The 25,937-nt window shown below is 33.7% G+C and overlaps 3 protein-coding genes across 3 annotated transcripts; 1 reads left to right on the top strand and 2 right to left on the bottom strand.

Moving 5' to 3' along the window:
- Positions 1 to 3,219: 3,219 nt before the first annotated feature.
- Positions 3,220 to 6,557, bottom strand: LOC108988217 (U-box domain-containing protein 4). The gene is made up of 2 exons (XM_018961400.2): positions 6,043 to 6,557; positions 3,220 to 4,326 (listed from the first exon to the last, which is right to left on the bottom strand). The coding sequence occupies exons 1-2, from the start codon at positions 6,342 to 6,344 to the stop codon at positions 3,474 to 3,476; spliced, it is 1,155 nt and encodes a 384-aa protein (XP_018816945.1). The 5' UTR covers positions 6,345 to 6,557; the 3' UTR covers positions 3,220 to 3,473.
- An 11,494-nt stretch (positions 6,558 to 18,051) lies between these two features.
- LOC108987995 (putative transcription factor bHLH086) lies at positions 18,052 to 19,631 on the bottom strand. The gene is made up of 5 exons (XM_018961074.1): positions 18,945 to 19,631; positions 18,657 to 18,758; positions 18,481 to 18,546; positions 18,282 to 18,347; positions 18,052 to 18,174 (listed from the first exon to the last, which is right to left on the bottom strand). Exons 1-5 carry the CDS (start codon positions 19,629 to 19,631, stop codon positions 18,052 to 18,054), a joined length of 1,044 nt encoding a protein of 347 aa, XP_018816619.1.
- A 3,803-nt stretch (positions 19,632 to 23,434) lies between these two features.
- Positions 23,435 to 25,777, top strand: LOC108987994 (benzyl alcohol O-benzoyltransferase-like). The gene is made up of 2 exons (XM_018961073.1): positions 23,435 to 24,304; positions 25,607 to 25,777. The coding sequence occupies exons 1-2, from the start codon at positions 23,435 to 23,437 to the stop codon at positions 25,775 to 25,777; spliced, it is 1,041 nt and encodes a 346-aa protein (XP_018816618.1).
- The last annotated feature ends 160 nt before the right edge of the window (positions 25,778 to 25,937 follow it).

Raw genomic sequence — 25,937 nt, forward strand, 5'->3', positions numbered from 1 at the left:
TGCTCTGTATAGTGTATAGGTTGGCGTAATTAATGGGGTTTTACAAGATAAGGTAGTTTTGATTTGGATATACTTGAGAAAAAACGTTTTTATTTTTATTTTTATTTTTATTTTTTATTTAGTTGGACTTGACACTTGGCACGGGAGTTTAGTGAATTTAGGATAATTCTCAAAAGCAAAATGCTATTTATATTTAAAAAAATAATTTATAAAAAATTTTACGTATCAATTATTGATATATTAAAAATTATTAAATTTTAAATTCTAAATTTAAAATTTAAAATTTGAATTTAAAAACAAAATTGACAAAATGAATTTTGTAAGTAAAAATTATAAATATATATAGTACTACTCTTCTAAAAAAAAAAAAAAATTCTTGGATTTAAGATAAATTGATAACTAAAATAAATAAAATTAATCTAAGAAAAACTCGGGTTCATCCCAAACTATTTTATTTTTGGTCATACATCCAAAAGAAATTGGCCTTGTTTATTTTTACAAACCACATTATTTCATCTCATTTAATAATTATAATTTTTTTAAATTTCAACATAAAATATAATAAATAATTTAATTTTTTTAAATTTTAAAATAAAAATAATATTTTATTTAACTTTAACCTTTCATCTCATTTAATTATAATGGACTTAATTAGCTTTTAAATCCTACATGACTCCGTGCTTGTTTTCTTGATTGGGCCAAGCAAGCATGTTTGGTATGATAAATTTGGATAAGGAAAATTCCATGCAAGTGCAACATTTTTCTCAATGATTAAAGTCCATTGTTGACTTACGTAGTATGGACATGAAAGGGTCGCAAAACCCTCACATAGTACACCACTTGGACACCTTCCCCCATTAATCAATCAATTGTCGCTTTCACTTTAGGATATTGAAAAAGTCGTTTAGAGGCTGAAAAGTTTAAGCTAGCCTTTACGAGCACAGCCATACATGTCAATTGCACAGCTTGAATTTCTTTTTGCATTTCTATATATCATTTTACTTACTTTATCAGTAATTTTTGTCTTTTCCCTTTTTTCTGTGTTCTCAATACGGTAATATTAAAAATGGGTTCTCCATGCCATACGGTAATATTAATGTTTTCTTACCATAATAATAATAATTATTATTAATAATATCCTTTTTGGTCACGTATTGCGGCTTGCCTAGCCCTAGCTAGCTGTCCTTTAAAACTCAACGTCATTTTGCTTAGTAATAGGAGAGATTCAAATATAATTACGAGGAATCTGAATTTGGTAAGAGTCTCAATTAAAATGGATTTATGCTGTCCATCGGGATAGACTAGAATTCTCGGAATTTCCTATAGTTAAGAGTCCGTTTCGATTTTGTTTAGATTTTTACTTCTTTTCTTTTTTTAAAAAAAAATAATGGATCAGATTTCCTCAACTCTACATTTATCACGATTGAAAGTGGTATTGTCAGCTGTGCATTAATTAATACAAGCTCTAAAAATAATCTCCTACTAAAAACATGTCAAAAAGATATTAGTTTATCGTTTTTCAATTAGGGCAATTAAAAAAAAATCCTAAGCGCCTCATTTCCCTTCTCTCTCTCATAAAAAAATTAAGGATTCGTGAGTTTGGATGTTGAAGTGAGTTGAGTTTAATTGAGTTGAGATAATAAAATATTGTTAGAATATTATTTTTTAATATTATTATTATTTTGAGATTTGAAAAAGTTGAATTATTTATTATATTTTATGTTGAGATTTGAAAAAATTGTAATGATGAATTGAGATGAGTTGAGAGTATTTTATGATCCAAACGCAGCCAATCTATTTTTGCCGGAGTCTATCTTCTTCCCTTATTTTTCTATTCACTTATATTGTCTATCAAAATTTATTTTACTTAGTCTTATTTTACTTTCTTCAAAGTCGGAAAAAAATAGATTTACAGCTTTCTAGTAACTCCCGAAAGACACGCGTAATACAAGCAGATTCACAGCTTAAAAATTGTTCGGAAGAAAGTGATGGTTTTACAAAAATCACCATGCATGATTTTCACGCGCCACCTCTTCCAACAACTTTTCTCGACACACGCATTAGCTCACCAAATTCATTACTATCAGACCTTTGCGGTTGAAAAGAGACTAGTTTATTACCTTCGCAGGCCATCACAAATTTCTAAATTTACTAGAATTGATCCAAACTGTAATATGTTGTTTTTTTACATCTATCTTACTGCTTTCACTTTTTATTTCTTTATTGTTAATTTTTTTTTTTAAAAAAAAAAGTTGTCACTTGGACGTGTATCTGTAGAGATTGAGTCCTCTCTTTCTATGAAAGATGATGTTGAGTTTATGTTTGGGCAGATAGTGTTGTCCCTTTGACGTTTGTCAGTAAAGAGTATCAACAATAATGAAGACAAGACTAGTCACAAAAGGAAATAGTGTACTAGTAGTGGAGTTCTAGATGCATTATTTTGGTTTATGATGTCATGTTTGATATGAGGACATTCCAGAATGTATCCGGTCATAGATGTAAGTTTAATGAATGATGATAATTTCCCTTGAAAAAAAAAATTATGACAATTACAGAAACTTAAAATAGCCCTGAACTTCTATGACTCCAAGTCTTCGATCCTAGTTTTCCAACATGCAACGTGATGAATTGAATCAATATTGCAGAACTGACTTCCAATATGCAACTGCAAATCGAGATATAAGCTTGCCAGCCATCACCATGCATGGCAACGCAACTTAACGCCACATTCTTCAGTAATCCGGTCTCGTAGCAAAATCTAAAGAAAAAAAAGCTAAAGAAAAAACCGTTAAACAACCTATAAGAATTTCCTTCCACTAACGACAACTCTAGTTTGGTTATCCTGCCTAATTCTCTTTTCCTTTTTCAATTTAGGAATTGTGAGATAAAAATGCCAGAAAATTCTGAAACAGAAAACAGGCGGATAATTCAAGTCAGCAAACCAGAAATCTTTTACACTCACAAAAGCAAAGGTCGATTCTACAAACAACAGAGATGCCGACTCCACGCCCATCAATCTTGAACCAGAAGTGAACATCAGTCAAAGGAATATTCTACATGTTCACCATCGCAATATCATGCCTAGGAACCTGGTGTCGACCTGGGAGTTTTCCGAAGAAAGATTCCAGAAAAGCATGATAGTAACTGCTAGTGGAAGAACTACCATCAGGGGAGCTCCTAGGCAAGCAAAAGAGAGACTGAAAAAGTATGAAAACCAAGTAGAGGTGAAAGAAGTACTTTACTATCTCTGTATAACAAGTAATACAGAAGTTCCTTTACAAATCTACTACAAAATTATGCTTTTAGACTTCATACAGCTTTAAGTTTATTGACAGTTACCAGTCACCCGGTACCACCATATACGACCTGGACTGGCATCACTCACTATACCTTATTTTATTTTTTCTTCTTACGGGAAGTTACATTTTACAAACCCCATGTGCACAAAGACAAAGCCTTAAAAACCAAAACAATCATTTTGAAGGAACTTCGGAAGTACAACTAGCAATAGGCAGATCAGTTGGTGTGCATACTAGAGCCCTTCGCTGTAAGTGCCTCAAACTCTGCTCCATACTAACTTGCACCATCTCAGCTAGCATCTTCTTTGCTTTACCGGATTGATCGTCTCCATCAATTTGGGAGATTATGTTGCATACTATATTCTCCAGCGTGTCAGCTTGAAGCTCAGATCTTGCATATGGAGAGTCTCTCAGTAACTGCAAGAGCATTTGAGCTTTGGACTGGGATTTGGGTGTTCCTTGAACAGTGAGCTCAAGAAGTCCAGGTATTACGCCCTCTCTAAGAATTGGTTCCCTATATTTGCATCGGTCACTCTGACACATTGTCAGCAATGCTCCAACTGCATGCTCCCGACTTTGGAGAGAGCCATTTTCAAGCACCTCAACAACTGCAAGCACTCCACCTTCTTCAGATGTCAAGGCAGTCCTGCCCTCATCAAACCCAACTAAAGATTCTATAAGAGCACTGCATTTTTCAGCAGTTTTTGAAGATTTTTTACAGGTTTTAAGCAAACTAACTATCGAAGGAATGGGTTTTGTTTCAAGAATGATTTGAGGATTATCAGGGTGCGTTGAGAGATTGGAAAGGGCCATTACAGCATCAGCCTTGGCTTGTGGCCTTCCATGTCCAAGGATTTCCACAAGTGGAGGAATGGCACCAGAGGAACTTATAATCGGCTTATTGGCGCCCGAAGCAGACAAAGTAAGCAAAGATGCAGTTGCACACTCTTGTAGATTTATATCCTGTGACTTGAGGAAACTGATTACGGGTTCTAAAGCACCAGCTTCCACTATGCTGATCTTATTCCTGCAAGATAAAACAAGGGCAAGTTTATGCTTTCATTAGACAATTAGTTTTGTCTACAATATCTGCTAGCAAAGTGGAAGGTATACGTTCCTGTCATCCAGGCTCATTAATCAAGCCGCCCCCCTTAATGAAACTAGAGGCTGTTGTGTGGTTGTGCACTAAGGAATTCCCTCTGTCCAACATAAGATTTATAACAGTTGGGTGTACATCCTTAATGCAGCACAAGAGCAGTTTGAAAAATAAGGGTAAAACAATTAACAAAGGAACTAGAGTTCAGCGGAACCTGTACTAAAGAAACCTTTATAAACTAAGTGAATTACCCCACCAAGAATAATTCCTTTGACAGAAATATAATGTTTAACAACAAAACAAACAGTTGGATATAGCTTCTCCAGTAAAAACAAAGGTTACAAAGTATTTGATTATACCCCCAAATTGTCAACTAACTAAAAAGAAAGCATATACACTAATTTCAAATATATAGACATCATAATATATATACATATATATATATATATATAAGTGAAGGTAACAAAATAAAATAAAGAAGATAAAAAGTAATACCACCACCTTGATAGCAAAAAGTAACAGACATACAAAAGGGTAAAAAAGAAACGGAAGGATCCTTCATTCTCACATAAGGTATAAGTTTTCTTCCTCACCAGCAGAAACCCATATTATAATATATTAATAAGAAAACTTCACAGACAAGAAAAAGGCAAAGGCGAGAAAAGCAAAAAAAAGCAAGAGAAACATGTGAACGAAAGAACCACCACCACTCGCACACCCACCATCCAAAATCCGATTGGTTTTCAACCATAAAAGCATCTAATTCCTTCTAAAGGGCAAAGGACGCCATGGGAATTGCATTGAAACTTTTTTTTTTGATAAGTAATAAGTTATTTTATTGATATAAAGGTAGGCATAGCCATTGAAACTTTAAGAACCACCAAAAAGCAGATAAAATCATATTAAATCCTGAGGTCAATACTACGCAAACTCATTCCTATCACCAGACTAAAATTTCATTCATTTCATCAGTTCCTTCTCCAATTCCTTCGATTTTTATAAAGTACTCTGTTTTACAACAAATAAAAAATAAAACACAAATAAGAAAAAGCAAAATTCTTGAATGACAAGCATGAGTTATTTGTTCCTTTTTCCTCTGAAAGCCAAACCATACCATGAGCCCATCACATTTTAAGTCCTAGATCTCTCATCGATCATACGTATCGGAATCCAACCAATTGAAGGAACAAATATTTTCCAAAACTCATTCACGTCTAGGACAAGATAGTCAAGTATAAAACCATATGAAACCATTTGCGTGTTTGGTGTGCTAGAAAATTGAGTAAAAGAAAATCACATCTCGGCTTGCAACGCAGGAAAGTTTAATAATTTTTCTCACCAACCAATCAGATAAAAAATACTTACCTCCCAAAAAAAGATAGAAAAAAGGGAAATATAAATAGGAAAATATAGAATAAAGAGCAGAATTTGCGAGTACTATTCAATATTCATGCCACAGAAATTGAGGAGGGCATTAATCTACATGATTGTTAAAAAAGCGTAACTTTTATAATACCCGAAAAACGAAACCAATTCTGCACGAACTTTAGTGAGGCCCTTGAAAATTCGTTTAATTGCAAAAGGAGTTTTATTTTGAATAACTAACGGCAATAAAAGAATATGGAAGAAGGGGGGGGCGTGACTTACTTCTCATCTTTGACGGCAAGGTTGAGAAGGGCGAGGAGAGCGGGCTCGTGGAAGCCGGGGTAGTCTGCTCGGAGCATGGACACGAGCGGCTTTACAGCCTGGGAGAGCTGGCGGCGGCAGCGGTGGGAGGTCTTGGTGAGCCGCCGGATCTCGCGGGCTGCCTGGAGCTTGCCGTCGGCGTCGTCAGATTGGATGAGCTGGAGTGCGCGGTCGACGGCAGGGGACGGGGACGACCCTTGCTGGGGAGTGTTGCCGCCGTCGGGATTCGTGTCGGTACCGTGGCTATCCCCAGCGCACTCCATGGTAGAAAAGAAAAGCCGGTACGCTAGAGAGAGTTAAAGATCAAAGTGGATTCAGAGAGAGAGAGAGAGAGAGAAAGAGGCGAGGTGTGAGAGAATGGGATGTCGAGCAGCACTTATGGGACAAAGGAAGGAGGTGAGGGTTGGGATGGGGGTAGGGGGTAGAGGGCAGAGGGTTGGTTTCCGGTGTTTGTTTTCTTTGTATTGTCTTTCCCTTTCAACGGCTTTTCTTTTTCTTTTAATTATTTAAACTTTGGATGGCAGTTGTTGGTTCTGGTCGTTCGGTAAAAAGTCTACAAAAACGAATAAAATGTAATAAAATAAAACACAATAAGCAAAAAAAGCAGCTTGTGGTTACAGGTGTTTTTTTGGCCTTTACTTCGGATAAATCAATATTAAAAAAAAAAACAAAAACATGGGAAAAGGATAAAATCAGTATTCTTTTATTTTTCTTTTAGAGCATACAAATGGTATGTTCCATACCCTATGCATGTATTTGATTCACCTTTTACCACCGACAATGCGACAATGTGGTACACAGTCACATATTTTGTCAACCTATATTTTTTTAATGTTCGTTTTTATCGTTATCCATAATGGTTTTTACATCGCTATGTTCTTTATTTGATTAGAGAATACCAACAGCTTATCCAAAACAATTACTCACATATTCTTGCTTGTTTAAAGAAAATACAAAAGTATCAGATCAAGGCATCTTCTCCTAGAAAATAAACTCCATTCTATATATATATATATATATATATATATATATAACATGAACCTAATTAGTCAAGTTTGTCTGCATTATTAATTGTTAGAGTAGTTACTGTTCTTGTTCTCTAGTGAGAGGGTTTTAATTTCAATTTTCCGACACCTACTTTTGTTTTGAATTGACTTACAACTAACTATATGTCTTCCAAAAATATGCGAAACCAAATTCTTTTGTGATAATTAATTAGTTTTAGAAATTATATACTCTAACTACAGAGCAAACAAAGCCAAACTTTCTTTTTGGTATCGGAAAATATTTGACATGCCCCTCTTAGAGGAGGTTTGGATAGTGAGTTATAGGGTTGGATAACATGAGTTCACATTCCGCTATCCAGCCCAAGGACGGTTCTTCCATTAGGCGAGTTAGACAATTGCTTAAGGCCCTTAATGTAAGAAGGCAAAATAAAAATAAAAATAGAAAGTAGAATTTTTAAAAATATATATCCAATAAAACACTTTAATTAACTCAATGAGATTGAAGATATAAACAATATCGAATAGATATTATGTCATTGTTAGTTTTTAAAAGTATCACAGATAATAAGTATTTTACCTATTCTTCTTCTAAGAATATACTTCTTTTTTATCATCATTAGTTTAATATATGATTAATGGGAAAATTATAAATAACAAAATCATATTTTCAAGGTTTTGTATAATCTTTTGAAGAGGCAAATGTCCATTTTTTTTTTCAAATGTGTAAGTTGTTTATAGAATTTTATTGATAATAAGGATTATAATTGTGTCTAAGAGTCTAAAGTATTTATAAAACTAGATTTGATAAAATTCCCTTTAAATAAAAAATTTCCTAAAAAAGATTAAGTCAGTTATTAGTTGAAAATGTGGTATAAAATCTTAATCAATAATTTTACTTTACAAAATAATAAGATTTATTTTTAAATAAAATATAATATAAAAATAAAAAATAATTTTATATAATTTTACTTTGAAAAAAAAAAGAAGAAGAAGAAGAAATGAGCCTTACTCAAAACTTTAGCCTTAGGCCCCATAACCTATTGAGCTGGCCTTGATCCCGCTCCATGTCATGCGAATATCATTTTTAGTGAGTTGATATGATATGAGATGAAAGTTTAATAAAATATTATTAGAATATTATTTTTAATATTATTATTATTTTAGAATTTATAAAAGATGAATTATTTATTATATTTTATGTAAAAATTATAATAAGTATATGAGATAAAATACTTTTTGTATCCAAACGTGCAATTTTACCTCATGACTTTGGTTCAACCATCGTTATATGTAAGAAGCTATCATAAATTATAAGGTAGCTCGAATACATTATCGTACCTTTCTGCCCTTTCTATGCATTTGTATTTTATTGAGGTGCCTTTCTCTTCTAAAAAATGTTTTTGTTGTTTTACTAGAAAAAAATATGTATGTGGAGTTTTATTTGCTTGCGTCAGGAGTTTGGCAGTTTTTTGTTTCATCTGTCAAATTAATTATTTTTTTAGTATTTATATTAATATATACGCATTAGATATGCAATATTCATTATGGTATCTACCAATGAAATATATCAATTAAGTATCTACGTGGCTGAATTGCCACGTTAACCAAGACAGGGTTGTGTTCTAGTTGTTATTGTATATAGAATCATAGATCATGATTATCAGCTGTACATTGTGTTTACAAAATGTGTAAAAGCCACGTGATTGGTGGGAACTCAGAATTGTCAGTTTGCGGGTCCTTCTCAATTCGATTTTTGCCACGTGTGAGAGAGTTCTTAGAGTACAAGTTTTAATGCGAAAAGAAATTTCCATGGGTTCCTTTCCTGACCTTCAAGTGATTTCCAAGCAAAGCTTCGAGTTTGTTCCTCTAGGAAGTTCTCCCACGGCCACGTGTTATCTTTTTTCTCCTTTTCATTTAAATGGATGGGTTGAGACTTTGGAAAAGGATTGAAATGAGAGCTTCTTTCTATTATTTTCTACCAGCATTTTGTGCGTTAGCTAGATCAAATTCATTTCACGAAGAAATTAAAATAATTGATTTTAATTGATCTCATATCATTATTATAATTTTTAAAATTTTTTATATAAAATATAATAAATAATTTAATTTTTTTAAATTATAAAATAATATTATTATTAAAAAATAATATTTTATTTAATTCATTTCATCTTACCTCAACTCTCAATCCAAACGGCACGAAGTCCACCAAAGAGATCATTTATGGTGTAAAACTCTATGTGACAATGCATTTTTTAGTCTTTATAGCTTAGTAATAATTCACAATTGTGGCGTGCTAATTGATTCGTAGCGGAAATACTAACATTAAATGCATAAAATGCGAGCATAAAGGTGCCATTACTAAATTTTTTGTTTAAATTCATAACTGCTACTTTAATATTATGTTATATAAGTAAGTATTTGATGGAAAAAATTAATTATTTAATTTCAACAGAAAATCAATACTAATAAATTACATGGACCCATTTTTTAGCACAAAAAAAATTATAAATAGACTTCATGCGGAAACGTATAAATAGACCACCTTACATGCATGTTTGCAACCATATTGCAGGCAAAGACCAAGAAAGCATCGTTCAAGATGCATGTGATCTTTGCTGGGCCTGCCTTCCAGTTGTGGGCTTTGCAACAAGAGTACCCCAAAATTTCCCTTCAAAACCCTTTAAACGAAACTGGAGATGTGAATTATGCACACCATAATGCGAAGGAAACAGAGGGCAGAATCAAAATTGAATTTTGACTTGGCAGTTAAATCCACAGATTACACAATAGAAACCAAAGTATTGACAATATATATCTAAAAATTTGAAGTAAATGTTTCTTCTAACACATGGACTTTCATGAAAATGGGAAAAATGTAACCACTTACCATAGATGACGCCGACGACTAGGGGTAAGACTGTTCATCCTGGCCGGGTTTTTTCTCGGCCCGGTCTGGAACCCAGTTATCCGGGTTCCGGCCCTGAATAACCCCGGGCCGGTACCCGGGTTTAGATATAAAAGCCATCGTTACGGAGATGCCCTAGCCCCCCCCCCCAACCCTCTCTCTCGCCCATTATCCTTCATATTATATATAATACTCTCTCTCTCTCACATTTCTCATGCTTAGTTCTAAAATCCTCTCTCATGCCTTCTCTCTCTCTCTCTCTCTCTCTCTCTCTCTCTCTCTCTCTCTCTCTCTGCATTTGCGATACCCTAGCCCCTCTCGAAATCACTCTCTCACTGCTCTATCTCCCTCTCTGCAATTTGCGATGCCGAACGGTGGAAGTGCTTGAGCTTGAGATCCAAGAGATTAGAACTTATTTCCGTTTGGGTATGTTTTATTTCGTCCCTCTGTTTTGTTCTCTTTTTGTTGATTTTAGGTTTTTTTTTTATGATAATGTTTGAATGTTTGAGGAGTATTTTTATGGGTTAAATCTGTTTGAATGTTTGAGTATCTGTTTAGGATTTGTTTAGATCTGTTATATCCAAAAACTTATATATATATATATATAATGAAGATTTGTTATGATTTGGAAGAAATGGTTTTTAGGATGTGGTATATTTGATTTTTCTAGATTATTTTTTAAAAGTTAGTTGTGTTTCTGGGTGGAGTTTGGAAAAAAAATTGGGGCCTTTGGGTTTCTAATCATGTTTGGTGAAGCAGCTAGTCCTCTAATCACGTTTCTATATTTAATTGTAAATATCTATTACAAGTTTCAGCCTCATGCAACTGAAAATAAGAATAATAATAATAATGATCACATTAACACTACAATATGCTAATACAACATCTTTATAGGATAACCCAAATTTAAGGCCTTATGTTCATAGTTGATAAATAGGTGAGTGACTTAAGGTTTGCCATGGTGAAGGAACCCCTAAGAGCAAAAGGAATACCTTGCTAGTTTGTCCCAAATCTTCCTTACTTGCAAGCCATTGTGAAGGAACCCCTAAGACTACATTCTCTAGTACCCCTCATCCATAGAGAATGCACCAAAGATTGCATGATCAATGGATTTCATGTAAAGGCCAAGTCTAAAGTGCTGATTAATGTCTATGCCATCATGAGGGACCTGGAGCAATGGAATGACCCATATGAGTTTTTGCTTGAGAGATTTTTTATCTACTCATATGATAAGCTTGGTCAACATGATCAAATGGAAATGAAGGGTCAGGATTTTCATTACCTTCCATTCGGGGGTGGAAGGAGTTTTAAACTTTTAGTAGCAATTTTGAGAATAAAGTGCATACATTTTTACTACTTGCAAACTCATGAAGATTGTGCTGTTTGAAAGTTGGTCCAAATTTCTAATTGAGTTAAATCCCTCAACCAGAAATCATGTATACTGGCATTTCTTTTAGGGTTTGATCTCATGCATAGCTTGTATACTAAAGATTCTAAATAGGCAAGTTGTAGACCACCAAAAACATCTAATCATATCAAACCCACTTTTTTAGAGTTTTATTTTTGTTAGGTTTATGTAACACCTATTATATTGCTTCTAGTTTGTACAGGTTGTAACAAATGCTCCTTCCCCATATGGCGTGCAACAACATCAAATACTATTTTCTGATTCAGCCAATAGAGCTTGTCAAAACTATTATCCTGTGATTGTTGGAAGAAAAGCTAATTGCTGAAAAAATATCTTATTTTTTGCAAACAATTTGTTGTGTATTAGAGTTTGATTAAAGCAATGTATGTATTTTGTAATATTCTTAGCAAATTAGTTCAAACATATATAGTTGATTGCATCTTGTATGTTGCATGCATTTTACATGATGAATATTGATTTTTATTTTTATTTTAACATGTATTTAGTTAAAAAGTTAATTAATTGTTTATAGGCTTATATTGTATTAAGAAGCAAGACTAAAGAGATTTATATTGGTTTTTTATTGAGAATATGATTTGAAATTTTAAATGGAGACAAAATATTTGAAGTCAAATTAATAATAAAAATAAAATAAATAAATAAATCCGGGTTCAACCCGGAACCCGGGTTTTAAAAAATCCGGATTCACCCGAGTTCCGGCCCGAGTCTGAACCGGACCGGGTTTGAAACCTGGGTCCCGGTCCGGGTAGACCCGGGTTTCCGGGTTGGAATCCGGATGAACACCCTTAACTAGGGGGCTTCTCTCTAAAACATTTGATGAGGGAGTTCATGTGGGTAGCGAAGGAGTGCAGCGCAGCCGATAAAGCACTATCTAAGAGAGAGACGTGGGTTGCAGATGAATGGAGAACGTGAAAATGGCTTGCAAAATGGGGTGCAAAATGCCAAAAATGCTTGGGGGAGACGACATTCAGCCATATCTCGAATGGGAATGGAGAAACAGAACCCCTCCTTTTTGTTGCATTTTTTTAAAGGAAAAATTTTATTGTAAGTGATTTCGTGAATCAAACTGCACCAATATTAAATATAAAACATTCATTTAATGAAACAGTGCGAATTGAAGACAAAAATAATTTTCATAAGATAAAAAATCTTTTTCTTTTCTCAATTTTTTTAATTTATTTTTTAATAAAAAAAACTATATGAATATTGATATATAGTTTGATATGACTAGGGGTGTAAATTTAAACCGAAAAATCAGACCGGACCGGACTGGTTGGTCCGGTTTTGAACCGGTCCGGTCCGGAACCGGTTCCTATATTATGAAAACCGGTCGGAACCGGTCCGATTTCAGTTCGGTAGTTTCTGGAACCGAACCGGACCGGTTGGAAAAAATATATATATATATATAAATATTAATTTTATATATTATACAAAATATTTATATATATAAGTTTTATATATAATATATAATAATATATTAAATTTTATATAATATATAATAATATATTAAATTTTATATATAATATATAATTATATATCATATATGAAATAATTTCATATTATAATTTATAAATTATAACATAAAATGTTAATATTAAATATGAATATTTGTAATTTATTTGATCATATGTTATTAATATAATTATATATAAGATAATGTTATTATAATTTATAAAATAAAAGTTTAATCTTAAAAATGAAAATTTAATTGATCATATGCTTTAAATATAATATATATTAAATTATTAATAATATTTTATCATAAGAAGTAACATTTTATTATATATTTTTTACATTTTAAAAAAATCAAAAAACCAGACCGGACCGGATCAGAAATCGGTAAACCGGATGTACCGGTTTAGGAGGGTAGCCGGGACGTAATCGGTTTTAAAAAATAAAAAATCAGGACATACTGATTCGGTTCTAGATTTTGTTCAAAACCGAACCAGATCGGACTGATTATATTCTTAGATATGACAAACTATTTATACTTAACAAATCTCTTTTTTTAATAATATAAAATAAGCTGCCACATCAGCGACATGCACAAGGGTGTGCGCAAAAATACCTGTACATAGCGCTATGGCGCACGTGACATTATACCCTTTAATTTTCTTTTTTGCATAAATGCTCCCTTGTGTTGCGGGATCTGTAATGGGTTCATGCAACTTAGCTACGTGTGGGGTCCAAAAAACAGCTCATTTAATTGATTCCATTTTCATCATCATCCGCTTGGAAAATGTGCAATTGTCTTAAATTAGCCACTCTCAATTCTCTCCATGATAATAGTTTTTAAGGATATATTATTTTTTATTTCAAAAAAAAAAAGGATATATTATTTTTATGATGTTCTGTGGGATTAATTTTTCCATAATTTCTATTCGAATTTTAAGACTCAGTTCGGCTAGTGGAGTGATATGAGAGATCATTTTATTATTATTTAATATATTATTATTATTATTATTTAATATTTTATTATTAATTATTTATCATTATTCAATCATCTAAGATTACTTCACTGTCCGCTAAGTTTAGATAGTAAAAATATTTGAGAATATTTATAAATAATAATAAAAAAATAAAAAAATATTAAATAATAATAATAAATAAATAAAAAACAATAAATAATATAAAAAATAAATAAAAAATAATAATAAAATAAAAAATAATAATGATAATATTTGAGAGTAATTAAGATACTTGAGGTACTTAAAACAAAATATGACGCTACTCTACCGGCTAGTATACGCCGGCTTCCTCCATTCATATAAATTATATAATTCATAAGTGATTGAGAATTGTTATAACTAATATTTACTATAAAAATAAATTCATAAATTGATATGATTTTATATAATATGTAAAATATACTTTTTAATAAAAATAATTTTACAATCTAATATATTATATGAAGTCAAGTCAGATTATGTATTTATTTTTATAGAATCTTTTGATAATTAAAGTATTAATGATCGTCAATAACAATGGTAAATCAATATATGTGAACATTAATCATTGAGGAGAAGAATTCTTATAAACTTGAGAATCACAATGTACGGTCTTAACATTCCAGCTGAGCTTACACCTCCTCCTCACGTGCATATATGCGTTGCGCTTTGTGTTTCAAGAAGAAACCTTTTTTTAATTTTGAAAGAGGCTCTTTTGTTTCCTGAATTAATCAAAACAGGAGGGAAGTGGAAGAAACATTTAGGATGTCAAGCGTGTAGACTTCAAACTCCTAGCCAGCCAACCCATATGGAATGGTACTGTTTTTTTTAAGATTTCTGCTGCTAAAACTGGTTCCCCATACCAATCTGTTTTCCATTTTCCAGAAGTTTGGCAAAAGACAATCAGCAACATGTTGAATTCTACTTCTTAGCATTCTGGTGTCAAGAATATCTCCCCAACTCAGACACACTAATTACTCAATGACGCAATCTCCCACGTGGATTACTTGTTCTAACATTGAGTGCATACCAGCCCAAGTAGTACATGATTTGGTATAAATAATGAAAGTCCAAGCTGCCATTCCCTGGTCTCACATGACTGCTAATTATTTTAATGGGAATGTATATGCTCTCCTTATCTCACTCATGTGCAATTACGCGCATGCTAACAGCTTGGTCATCTCTTTTCCTAATCTCATCATCATTTTCCCCAATAATGGAGCTCTGTAACCCCCACCTTCCATGGCTTTTGGATCTTTGAAAAATCGAAAGTTTTATGACTTTTTCCCTAAGAAATATGCAAAAGCAAAAAATCTATGGTCTTGAAATCCCCAGAAAAATTCATCACAGATCAGCTGGTATATATTCCCCAGATCATTAAGATCCTATCTTCTTCCTGCAGACAACAGATCAAGTTTATTCAATGCTGAAAAAAAAAACAGACAGTACATGATGTACCACCACATGCACATGGTTTTATTGGTACCTTTGCATGCTTGTGCTTTAGTTTGATAAGCTTCAGTTTGAAAATAACAATTCAAGATAGGCAATTCGTATAAATTATGGAGCTAATGCGAGTCTCAAGATCTCCAAGACATTATAAGTGCAAAACGAAGAGTTGGAGACCACGTAGTTGGAATCATAGACAGTTAGATCAAGATAATAATGAATATAAGTATAATTTGTAGTACTTAAAAAAAAAAAAAAAAAAAAAGGGAGGAAGGCATCCGACAATTGGAGTTGAATTTCGTATGTGAAAAGTATCAATGGCAAGGATGGTCCTGTATCTTGCTATGGTACGGCCAGAAAGACACGATTCAATCATTTGGCAATAAACTAAAAGAGAATACCAAATTTGGGGAAACAAGAGAACTTGAACCTCTGGCTGTTATGGAGACATATCATAATCTCCTAATTAATAGTAAATGCCTGCATGGAATTCCAGACAGATACATGCAGAAGAGGAAGACAATTAAAATAATGCAAGTCAAGGTAGAGCTATTTTATTTCTGCAGAAACAGAGAACTACTTTCCACTGCAAGTACAGAACAATCTCAAGTCTCAACTATGGCAGAGCTAGCTGGAACGATATATACACCTTAATTAAGATTACTTCTCCGTGACTCATCATGAGGGAGAAATTCATTGCAATTATGCTCAAAAAACTGTTTTATATATGTGAGTACCCAAGTGCTTATAAAGCCAATTTCCGTCCCTACCTTTTGAAGTTATATTTGCTGTAAGAAAATTATGTTAATTATCTATGTAGTCTTCAGTACTGGGAAGTATGTTTAGCTCGATAGGCAGTAATTAAAGCATTTTCAAGGCAATGCACTGGATGCATGAGTGACATGACCTCTAAGGGCAACTGAAGAGATATGTCCTAGAGATGATGATCTGGACAGATTAATTGAATGTTGAAGTTCATTAGATAACATTCGATCGGTGGATTCATTTAATTTTATTTTATTTGAAGAATTAATGTAATTATGTACGTATACTATATGCATGGCATAATGTGGTTCCGAACCCAAAACCCAGAAAGCTGGGTAAAAGCGCATTTGATGGGATTTGGCATGTGATTGTCCATGTGAGCCCTATTAATTCGAGCTTGCTCAGTGGTCCCTCTTCCTTGGGGGAAAAAAGAAAAGAGACAGAAAGATATAAATAAACACCAATGATTTTCAGATCTCAACATTTTGTCACCTTAGTAGTACTGATCTTACAATCGACAGTGAAAAAAAAAATGTACGGACGTTTCACATCTGCATGCACAGGATGTACATGAGTGCGTGCATCTTGTTGAAAGCTGCTTGGTTTAGGATAAATACAAGTGTTTCGAGGCCAACTTAATTTAATCAATCGGACTTAATGGCGTTTTCTGTTTTCTTTGTAAGCTGGGCATAATGAACTATATACGAAGGAGATGGTTCAACGTGCATGATATGTACTATATATTAACCAACGGTTTATGCTTGTCTAAAAAACTTAAAACTGATGGAAAGATGTAAACTTAATCATTTATATTTATCTTTTCATTTAAGTTTTGGGTGCTACTTCTACTCTTCTATATTTCGCTTTTTGCAAGCAATTTGAGTGAGTGATTAGGTTTGACTTGTTGAGTTCAGTTTGTCCTGACAAATGGTATTGTATCCTGGTTTCTTTACTACTCACTACAATGGAGAATTAAGTAAGTTGTTCATGACTAATCGAAGTAGCTAGCCACGGGACGCATTTTGAAGTTTTGTCATCCAAACTCACACCAGTCAATGGCGATTGGAACTAAAACAGCTTGTTTAATTATGTCATTGTCTTGGGTAAGCCATTAGAAAGGTTGTCAGACTCCTCAGCTAGCGGTAAGCAATTGATGATCTGATCATCTAAATAGTTTGTAACAAAATCATGAAGCATATAATGATGACTGCCAAAATCAATATGGATGGCTTTCCATAGGAATGATGACTTCCAGCAACAGCAGCAGTGCTCTCAGCTTGAAGCTGCAGGCACAATATAAATGATCCGTGCTATCTGATATTTAAGACTCGGCATGCAGATTTCCTGCTTCTGAAACTCACCCCTGCGAGTTAGAATTCTGCATAATCTGCATTTACTCCAACACTGCATATCTTAATTCTTAAACTTCCAAGTCATTTCCAACTTCTGGACGGCAAATCATGATAACTATGAATCCTTTCAGGAATGGAATGCCAGAGTTATGAAAGATATTTCTCTCATGCACTTCCATTTGGACATGTTTGCAACTTGTTATCTGTGTAATTATCTTTTATCACATAAAATCCATAGTTTAGTTTCATACATTAACTGCCAAATAGTAACAAATCTTAAGGAGTTGGACTTTCGACTAGAGTCATGCAGGTGCTTCAATTCAGAAGTAGATAACATGAACGTCGGAAAATGGGATTCCGAGTAAATGAAACTGGTGCTAGGTTGCAGTCTCAGTTCTTTCATTACATAGGGAAATTCACAATTAGATCATAAGAGCTTCAGACATAAAAGAAAAGGATATGTCAGCTATTTAATAATATCTCTAATGCTTTACTAGAGCATGCTAGTTAGGTTTCAAAGCAAATCTTTTCCATTAATTGCCTTTGAAGTTGGCCTCAGACATTTATTATTCTATTGACTCTTCTTCTTCTTCTTCTTCTTCTCGATTTAACCAATTCACTTTGAACTCGAATTTCTGTCTCTCTGAGAGGAGAGAATGGCATCAATTGCTTCCTTTACTTGAGAAATATCAGGAGCTTTCCCACCTTGAGCAGGCCAAAATTCATCCGTTGCCAACACCTAAAACCAAAACAAAAGTCATATGTTTTTCTATTTAGGCCATGGAATTGGGTAATAAATAAATATATAGCAAAGAATAATAATAATAAAATACTTTTAAGTCACACCTTAACTTGCAGTTGAAGAAACTTGACATAACTGATCGCTTTCTCCAACATGGTAACCAGATCAACCTGGGTAAGACACCGCCAAAAAATTGGAGGGGGGAAATTCCAATAGAAAGTCAACATTCCAGGACAATAATCAGTTCCTGGTTCCTAGTTTGAGTTCTATAGAAGCAAGAATGCATAAAACAATGCTGATCACCTTGGAACCATTGGGCACAAGTTCCTGCAGTACCTTAAGCCGCTCGCTAATCCGCTCTCTCCGATTCTGAAACACAAACATTCTTTCACCCCTGAGATTTATTTATAGTTTTTTTTTTCCATAATTTGCACTTAAACTTTGTATCAATGTCAGATTAACTTGGAATTGAGGCAAACCTTGGCTGCAATACTTTGAGGATCCTTAGGTGAACTTGACTTTGGTTTGGGCTTCTTATTTGCATTGGTGCACTGCTTCTTTAAAGCTTGCGTTCTCTCTCCCTATAACAAAAGATTTCACAATATTAAGTCCATATCTAACTTTGGTAATCTTGTCACCAACATCAATTTGTTTAAGATGCATAAAAATTGAGGTCTGGCGGCCTGTTATCTAAAGAGATCAAGATAATATAATTCTGCCCAAAGATTGATTATTGTACTGCAAGGAAAAAAATTGAAGAAAATTACCATATGGACACGCTTGTGGAAGCTTGTTTCATGTGTAGACTCCTGGATGCTATCAGTGACCACAGTTGCTTCGGAGTATAACCATCCATATGTCCCATCTTCCCCATGCTCTCTTTCTTTTGCAGAGGTGTTGGTGATGGAGCTGTCATTGCTTGCTGTCTGAAAACAACTCAACTCCTCCAAAAGGCGTGGGTCGGTGCCGCATTTTGGAGTAGTAGTACTAATCTGATTCCGCTGGTAATTCTGACTGAAATTAGCCTGCTCCCACATTGAGTACTCATCTTTGTGATTGTTAGTTTTCAAGAAATTGCTGTTTAGCGAAGCCCGTTCACTCTGCTCAAAGCTAAGTAAAGATTCACAAGCATGCATGAAATTACCGTACCCGCCTTTAAAATCTATCAAGGAATGATCAGCAGCTTCTTCAGGTTGATAATTACTTGTAGCCGTAAACACAAACGACGCATTAGAATTCACGCTGCTGCAGGGACCGAAAAGTACTGAAGATGAATGGCCCATGCCAATATCCTTAATCACAACCCCATTTTCTAAAAAGTCTTCTTCTTGCAGAACTGCCTTGCTATGTCCATGATCATGATCTACGGCATAAGGTCCTGGCGAGGAAAAACCAGGAACTTGAACATAGCCCATGCACGAGTCATGTGGCATTTGGTCCTTGGCTAGTGCCATTTGAGGGGTAACGAACTGCCTAGAATTGGAGCTACTGAGGCTAGTTCAAGTAGGCAGGGATATTGCAGAATGGCAACAACTGTAGGAAAGGCCTATTTGTAGAGACTTAAAACTATTATATCAATGATGATAGAATTTATTGCAGTTTGAACAAACAAAGAGAAATTAAAATGTGTGTTTAATGAGAGTAGTTAGTAAGTCTGAATGGCTATGGGAAGAGGAAAAGTGTTTAAAAATTTATAGATGTTATGAACTTGGAAACTATTCATATAATTAACGTTTTTTTTTTTTTTTTTTTTGTATTGGGATTGTTAGCTGTCAGAAGTGAATAGATTGGAAGAAGAGAAAATGGATAAAAAAAGAGAGTAAACTAGATAGCAACAAGCTCGCCGGATCTTTCGCTATATCACGTCGTCTCTCAGATTCCCATCTCTTGTTTTCTCCAGCTTTAAGGCCTCAGATTCCCATCTTCCTGCGTCGTTTCCTCCTTGCTTCGGCACGTGGACTCGTAATCTATTAATTTTATACAATTTGGTACATCCTGTGTGTAAGCTGGTCGATCTTGATGGAAATGTGGTTTCATGCATGGCTGGGTTTAACTCCAGTCGCAGCATCTTACTGAAAAAAGATGCTTTTGCCACCAGAATTCCCACATGTTTGAATAGTTATTGGCTTCTTTTTTTTTTAAAAAATCAAAATTGAGGCGTTTACTAATTAGGTGATTAAGAATTACTTAAATGGTTTGAAACTCCTTTGATATGATGCAGTAAACCCTAGTAATAATATTGTTAAACCAAGAGCTGGCAATAAATAATATTGAAGGTAGTTTCTAATAATCAACATGGTATCAGTCCTCCTGGAACCCATGCAGTACTCTCTTAGAATATGACTACTCAAACACGAGAATTTAGTTAAAAAGCTATGCAAATTATATGTAACTAAATATCCAAGTTATGATCAGATCTTAATTCACTTATAAAAAAAGTTAGGCTTTAAATATGAAAAGGAATTAAGAAATCCTTAGTGCAGTGGTTTCGAAGAGGATACAAAAGTCTCTATATATATACAAGTGTTGTTCGACGAAATTTCTGACCTGATTATTTTTTCAATTAATTTTATTATGTCGTTATCAGTTAGTACTAACCGTCCAATTAATCATTTCTGTATACCAGAGTTTGTACAGATGAAGAAGAAGAAGAAGAAGCAGCTTCTATTTATAACTAGGCATGCCACTCAACTCAGTGGCGACATGATAGAGCAAATAATTTACAAAATATAAATGATATTTACTGTTTTAGTATGTTCAAGTTTGACACTTTTTATTTGAAAAAAATAAATAAATAAGAGATTTATATGAAAAAATCTTTTTTTTAAGAGTAATTTTACTCATTATTCTAATTTTTATTATCATCTCATGATGTGATATTAAATGATTAAAGATTATTTATTATATTTTACGTTTGAATTTATTATCTAATATGATATTATGAAATGATGAGAAAATAAATAATGAATATATATATTTTTTAATAATAAATCTCAATTTTAAAAAAAAAAAAAAGTACGCAAAGTTTTTATATCTTAAAAGTGCATGATCATTATAAAATACCGGCCATAGGATCAAAACTTGCTTAAGCTGCCCTAGCTAGACACGGACTGTTAAATTAGACAATTGCAGTGCTTCAAGTCAATAAATTGTATATAAAAAGATTGATTGTTAAAGAATATCGTTTTACGTCCCAATGAAGATCATCGTCCACATGTTTGGTCTTCCAGACAAGATAAATTTGAACAGAGAGAAACAAATCTGGCATTGAAGGTAGAGCTGTCCCTTATCTCAAGGAGTACTCTGTGTCATTCCTGATCATGATGATGAACTTAGAATTAAACTTGATATCTCAATGATCAAGCTTATAAATATAATTAATATATAATATGCCATTTCATCTTATCTCAAGATTTAAGCATTAATGATAACCAATATAAAATTATATTTGATATTCTTTATATAATTATTTCATATACTGAAGATTAACATTTCAATGATTTCATATAATTTTTTTGTCTCAAAACACTCTTTATTATTCGAATAAAAATAAAAGCAGATTAAGGACTTCATAATCTTAAAGGCTAATTGTAAATAGTATGGAATGCGTATCTCAACATTAAATATTTTAGAGTCTTCGTGTATTTTTTTTTTATTAAGAAGAGAATGGTATTCAAGTTTATTAATAATTTTCACTTATAACAAAAGAAAACCGTAACTACAGACAGACACCTAGAATTATAAATAATAATCCGCTTAATGAACCCAACTAAACTAGTTTATAAGGCTGTAATCATTCTTTTATCTGTTACAAATCCTAATTCTTAATTAAAGTTGAAAACTAGCGCTGGGTTGTCTCTCTCTCTCTCTCTCTCGCGAACACGTGCACAGACACACACCGACACATACATAATCGAGTGCATGCATTATGCAGACATGCACTCTCCATGAGCATATGAACATTTATATCCATCGTGTATTATGTGTTTGCACTTAGCATATGGTCTATAAAAAAAAAAAAAAAAAGAATAATGTACTTTTACATGTAGGATTTGGAAAAAAAAAAGTGTAATACCATTTATACAGCTATGTTTTAGAAGACGTGCATTTTGTAAAATAATTTATAAAAATAATAATATTTTATATAAATACTCTTATTTTAAAATATGATTATAAAAAAATTGTACGTCTATCATTACTCATTAAATAAATGAATAACACATCTTCCAATTTTATTTTACCTTGAAAAGAAAGAAAACTTGTTTCATTTTCTCCTCCTTCCTTGGGAAGATCATTAAAAATCACACTAAAGCTGTTATTTATGGTTGGTCAAAAATGGATTTATTTACAACTATTATTCACTTTGCACCACATTAACGATGATGCACTCAACAATCAGCATATGTCTAGAAGTTTGCAGCTTCGCAGTATTGGGTACAAGCCAGAGGCCATAAACCGAATAGGGATCAAACCCAGTAAGTATTGGGCCAGAGCATCACAACTTACACCCGAACCCAAAAAAGTAGGAATATTCTATGCCGAACCTGATTCAAATTATGGAATTATTAGAGATTTTTTATTTATTTAATAATTACTATATATAATTCCAAGATTTCATAAAGGAAAATTTTATATACATTCACTTTTACATATTTCTTGTACATTCTACTAATGTAATTGGCTGCGTCATTTTTTTAATATAAAATAACTATTTTGACCAATCACATCAGTAAAATGCACAAAAAATATATAAAAATAATTGTATGTAGTAAAACTCTAACATCAAATATGATGTTTGGAGCAAAGAGATGGTTAGCTATGTGTACCCACAGGAACGAGGAATGTCAGGGAGCTTTAACATTGGAAAGCCACCGCTAAAACAGTTACAACAGTCGGATATGCTGAGTCCCATACTCCATCTAACCAAAGGTTAAAGCCAGCCATATACGCTCTCTCACTTTTTGCTGTAACACACCTGATAGTAGATGTTTGGATAACTAGAAAATATACAAGAAAATTACTCACTTCGAGGGGAGCACCTCCATTGAAGAAAAGAAGAAAATGATAAGAGAAGGAAAAGTGACATTTTCATTAACTTTCTGAATCCTCAACCCTAGAGCCTTTAGCTCTTACATAAAGGGGATGACTCCAACATGGGCCCAGGCTAACATACTAAAAGCATAAAAGAGAATAAAACTAAGGCCCAAGGCCCACTACTATCTTGAAGTCCAATTACATGCTGAGTCTGGAATTGTAAATGGAATTAAACTGGCCCAAGGCCCATAACCCATGTCTTTCATACCGGGATTGTGACCATTGCATTTGTGATGCATACGGTGCTTACCAATTCATAACAGCAGTGTCAGAGTTCAGCAAAGATCCAAACCGAAGTGCTCCTTCCACCCTACCCTCTTGGGAACAAGAAATACTGAGACCCCGTTCTCCTCCTATCATATCCTATCCCCATCATGAGTATGATGAATCAGACAACCCTATCACTTACAGTGTATCCAGCTTTAGAAGTCTTGCTCAAACCTCCATTTTTCTCTCTCGTGCTGACATATCAGCCCTCAAAAACAAGACTACAGGCAGCAAATGTGCCACCTTTGATGCAGTCACATCATGTCTCCGGAGAGCAAGAACTCGAACACTCATTAACCCTAAATCAAATGCAAGACTGATATTTCCTATTGACACCCGTTTTAGATACAAATCATTACCGAATGGTTACTATGGAGCTACTGTCGTATTCCCCTGTGCCATTACAAAGGCAGCCAAGCTTGTGAAGGAACCATTATACTATGCTGCAAAGCTGATTTCGGAAGTGAAAAAGGATGTTGGTGGAGACGACTATCGAGCTTCAGTCTTGGACTTCATTGAGTCGAATGGGCGCAGGGGATTTTACAGTGAAGAAGCATTTGTGGTATCCGACATGAGATGTTTGAGGTTTAATGATGTTGATTTTGGATGGAGAAGAGGAGTGTACGGTGGACCAGCAAGAGCTGGGACTGGGATGGTGCCAGGAATGGTGACCTCAGTTATAGGACACAAGAATGAGGAGGGTGTTGAAGGGGTGTTGGCTTTGATTTCTTTGCCACCAGAATCGCTGGAGAGGCTCCACAAGGAGGTAAGGAAAGAGATTGCTTCCATTACTCCAGCCAAAACCATTTCTGCACTCTAATAAATGATCATACGGAAAGCAAAATAAAGTGAAATGGTTACCATCCTTGGTAACTCTCACCTCTAATCCAATGCTGGATTAGGGGCCCAAAAAATGCATTTCAGGGACAATAGAAAGATAACATTTAGAAAATTAAAGCACTTCATCTATTCTTTTAGCATTATGATTACATAAAGAACCCCTTAAATTGACAAATCCAATTAATCTTGCATAGATTCCAATCGTATGCCATTGTTCATTATGTAGCTTACTCCTTGCAATCAAGATTTATAACTAAAATAAAGAAATAAAATTTAACACCCTCATGCTATGTTTTTCTAAATAAATATTGGTGTGTTTCTCTTAATCATGCTAATGTCCAGAAGTTCTACATGTAATAAAACGACATAATGTTTTAGTGATATCAGTTCCAAATCGTTGAGATCGATACTCGAGTTGTAATACCTTTTCACTAGAACATAACACAGATGAAAAAATAGCAAGCTTGGCTTGATGACTAATACCGATCACTTGATGTGTCTAACTATTCACAACAGTCATGGGCAGCAAAAAGTTACACATATCCAAATAAACGATTTAACTACGATGCACAAAACAAGGGAGATCAAATTTCTATCCAAATCTAAGAAGAAGCTTAGATTCACACTAAACTAAATCCATAACAAATAAATGCTAATTTGTTTATTGGGCTACCGAACAGGATGGGGGCTTGACTCGTAGGCAAGAGTCTTGCCTACAAAATTTCAGAACAACGAACTTTCAATTAAGCAACAAAAAAACGTGTACAAGAACTACATAGCTTTAACAAACAAGAACAGCAACAATATGCACGCAACACATTAGAGTTTTTGTTGCTGTACAAGGGAATGAAAAGGGGGGAGAGAGAGAGAGAGAGTTGCCCATGGGTTGTTGAGAAATATTAGGAGATTAAAACGCAAAATGGAAAAAAGAGTAGAGTATACTATCTTTAGGAATGCTAAGAAGAAAGAATATAAACAATGAGATTTATCAAAGTAAAAATTTTGCTCATGATCTTTGCACCACAAATAATTCATAATTTATTTTTTATTTTTTATTTCTTCTTACTGAATGTGTATAGAAGTAGAAAAAATTAATTAGTTTAAGAAGAATAAAAAAAAATATAGTGTGTAATACGTGAGAATGATTAGTAAGAAAACTAAGCACAAAAATTTCAAAAAAAAAATTCAAGAATTTTACTTCCATGGTGAACTCTCTCTTACTCACCAGAGGCGGACGGCGCTGCTGGAACTGGAGGCTAAACCGGAAAAGGAACCGGACGAACAGCGGGAGACGGAGGCGGACCTGGAAAGGAAGCAGAAGGAGCAGCCGGAGATGAAACCTGGGGCTGAAAAGGATTCAAATAGAGAAATGCTTTATGCAAGTAGACGTACCAGATAAGTAAGTACACATGTTGACGGGTGGACATATTGTTGATATATAAGCTGAATTATAAAATATTTTTTATTATAAAATAGACATAACGTTATTTTATAAAATTATATTACTTTATAAATTTAGTTTTATAAAATTTATTTATGGATTTCACTTCTTATTCACG

The sequence above is a fragment of the Juglans regia genome, chromosome 1 (assembly GCF_001411555.2).
Source record: "Juglans regia cultivar Chandler chromosome 1, Walnut 2.0, whole genome shotgun sequence".
In the NCBI taxonomy this organism is placed as follows: Eukaryota; Viridiplantae; Streptophyta; class Magnoliopsida; order Fagales; family Juglandaceae; genus Juglans; species Juglans regia.

What these genes read in the sequence shown, in the direction of transcription:
- LOC108987994 (XM_018961073.1), top strand. Translation starts at nt 23,435, where the DNA reads ATGGAATTAAACTGGCCCAAGGCCCATAACCCATGTCTTTCATACCGG. An exon ending in TGGAGAGGCTCCACAAGGAG is followed by an intron (nt 24,305 to 25,606) that starts GTAAGGAAAGAG and finishes CTTACTCACCAG; the next exon opens with AGGCGGACGGCGCTGCTGGA.
- LOC108988217 (XM_018961400.2), bottom strand. Translation starts at nt 6,344, where the DNA reads ATGGAGTGCGCTGGGGATAGCCACGGTACCGACACGAATCCCGACGGC. An exon ending in CTTGCCGTCAAAGATGAGAA is followed by an intron (nt 4,327 to 6,042) that starts GTAAGTCACGCC and finishes TTTATCTTGCAG; the next exon opens with GAATAAGATCAGCATAGTGG.
- LOC108987995 (XM_018961074.1), bottom strand. Translation starts at nt 19,631, where the DNA reads ATGGCACTAGCCAAGGACCAAATGCCACATGACTCGTGCATGGGCTAT. An exon ending in TCCACAAGCGTGTCCATATG is followed by an intron (nt 18,759 to 18,944) that starts GTAATTTTCTTC and finishes CTTTTGTTATAG; the next exon opens with GGAGAGAGAACGCAAGCTTT. An exon ending in CTCAAAGTATTGCAGCCAAG is followed by an intron (nt 18,547 to 18,656) that starts GTTTGCCTCAAT and finishes TTTGTGTTTCAG; the next exon opens with AATCGGAGAGAGCGGATTAG.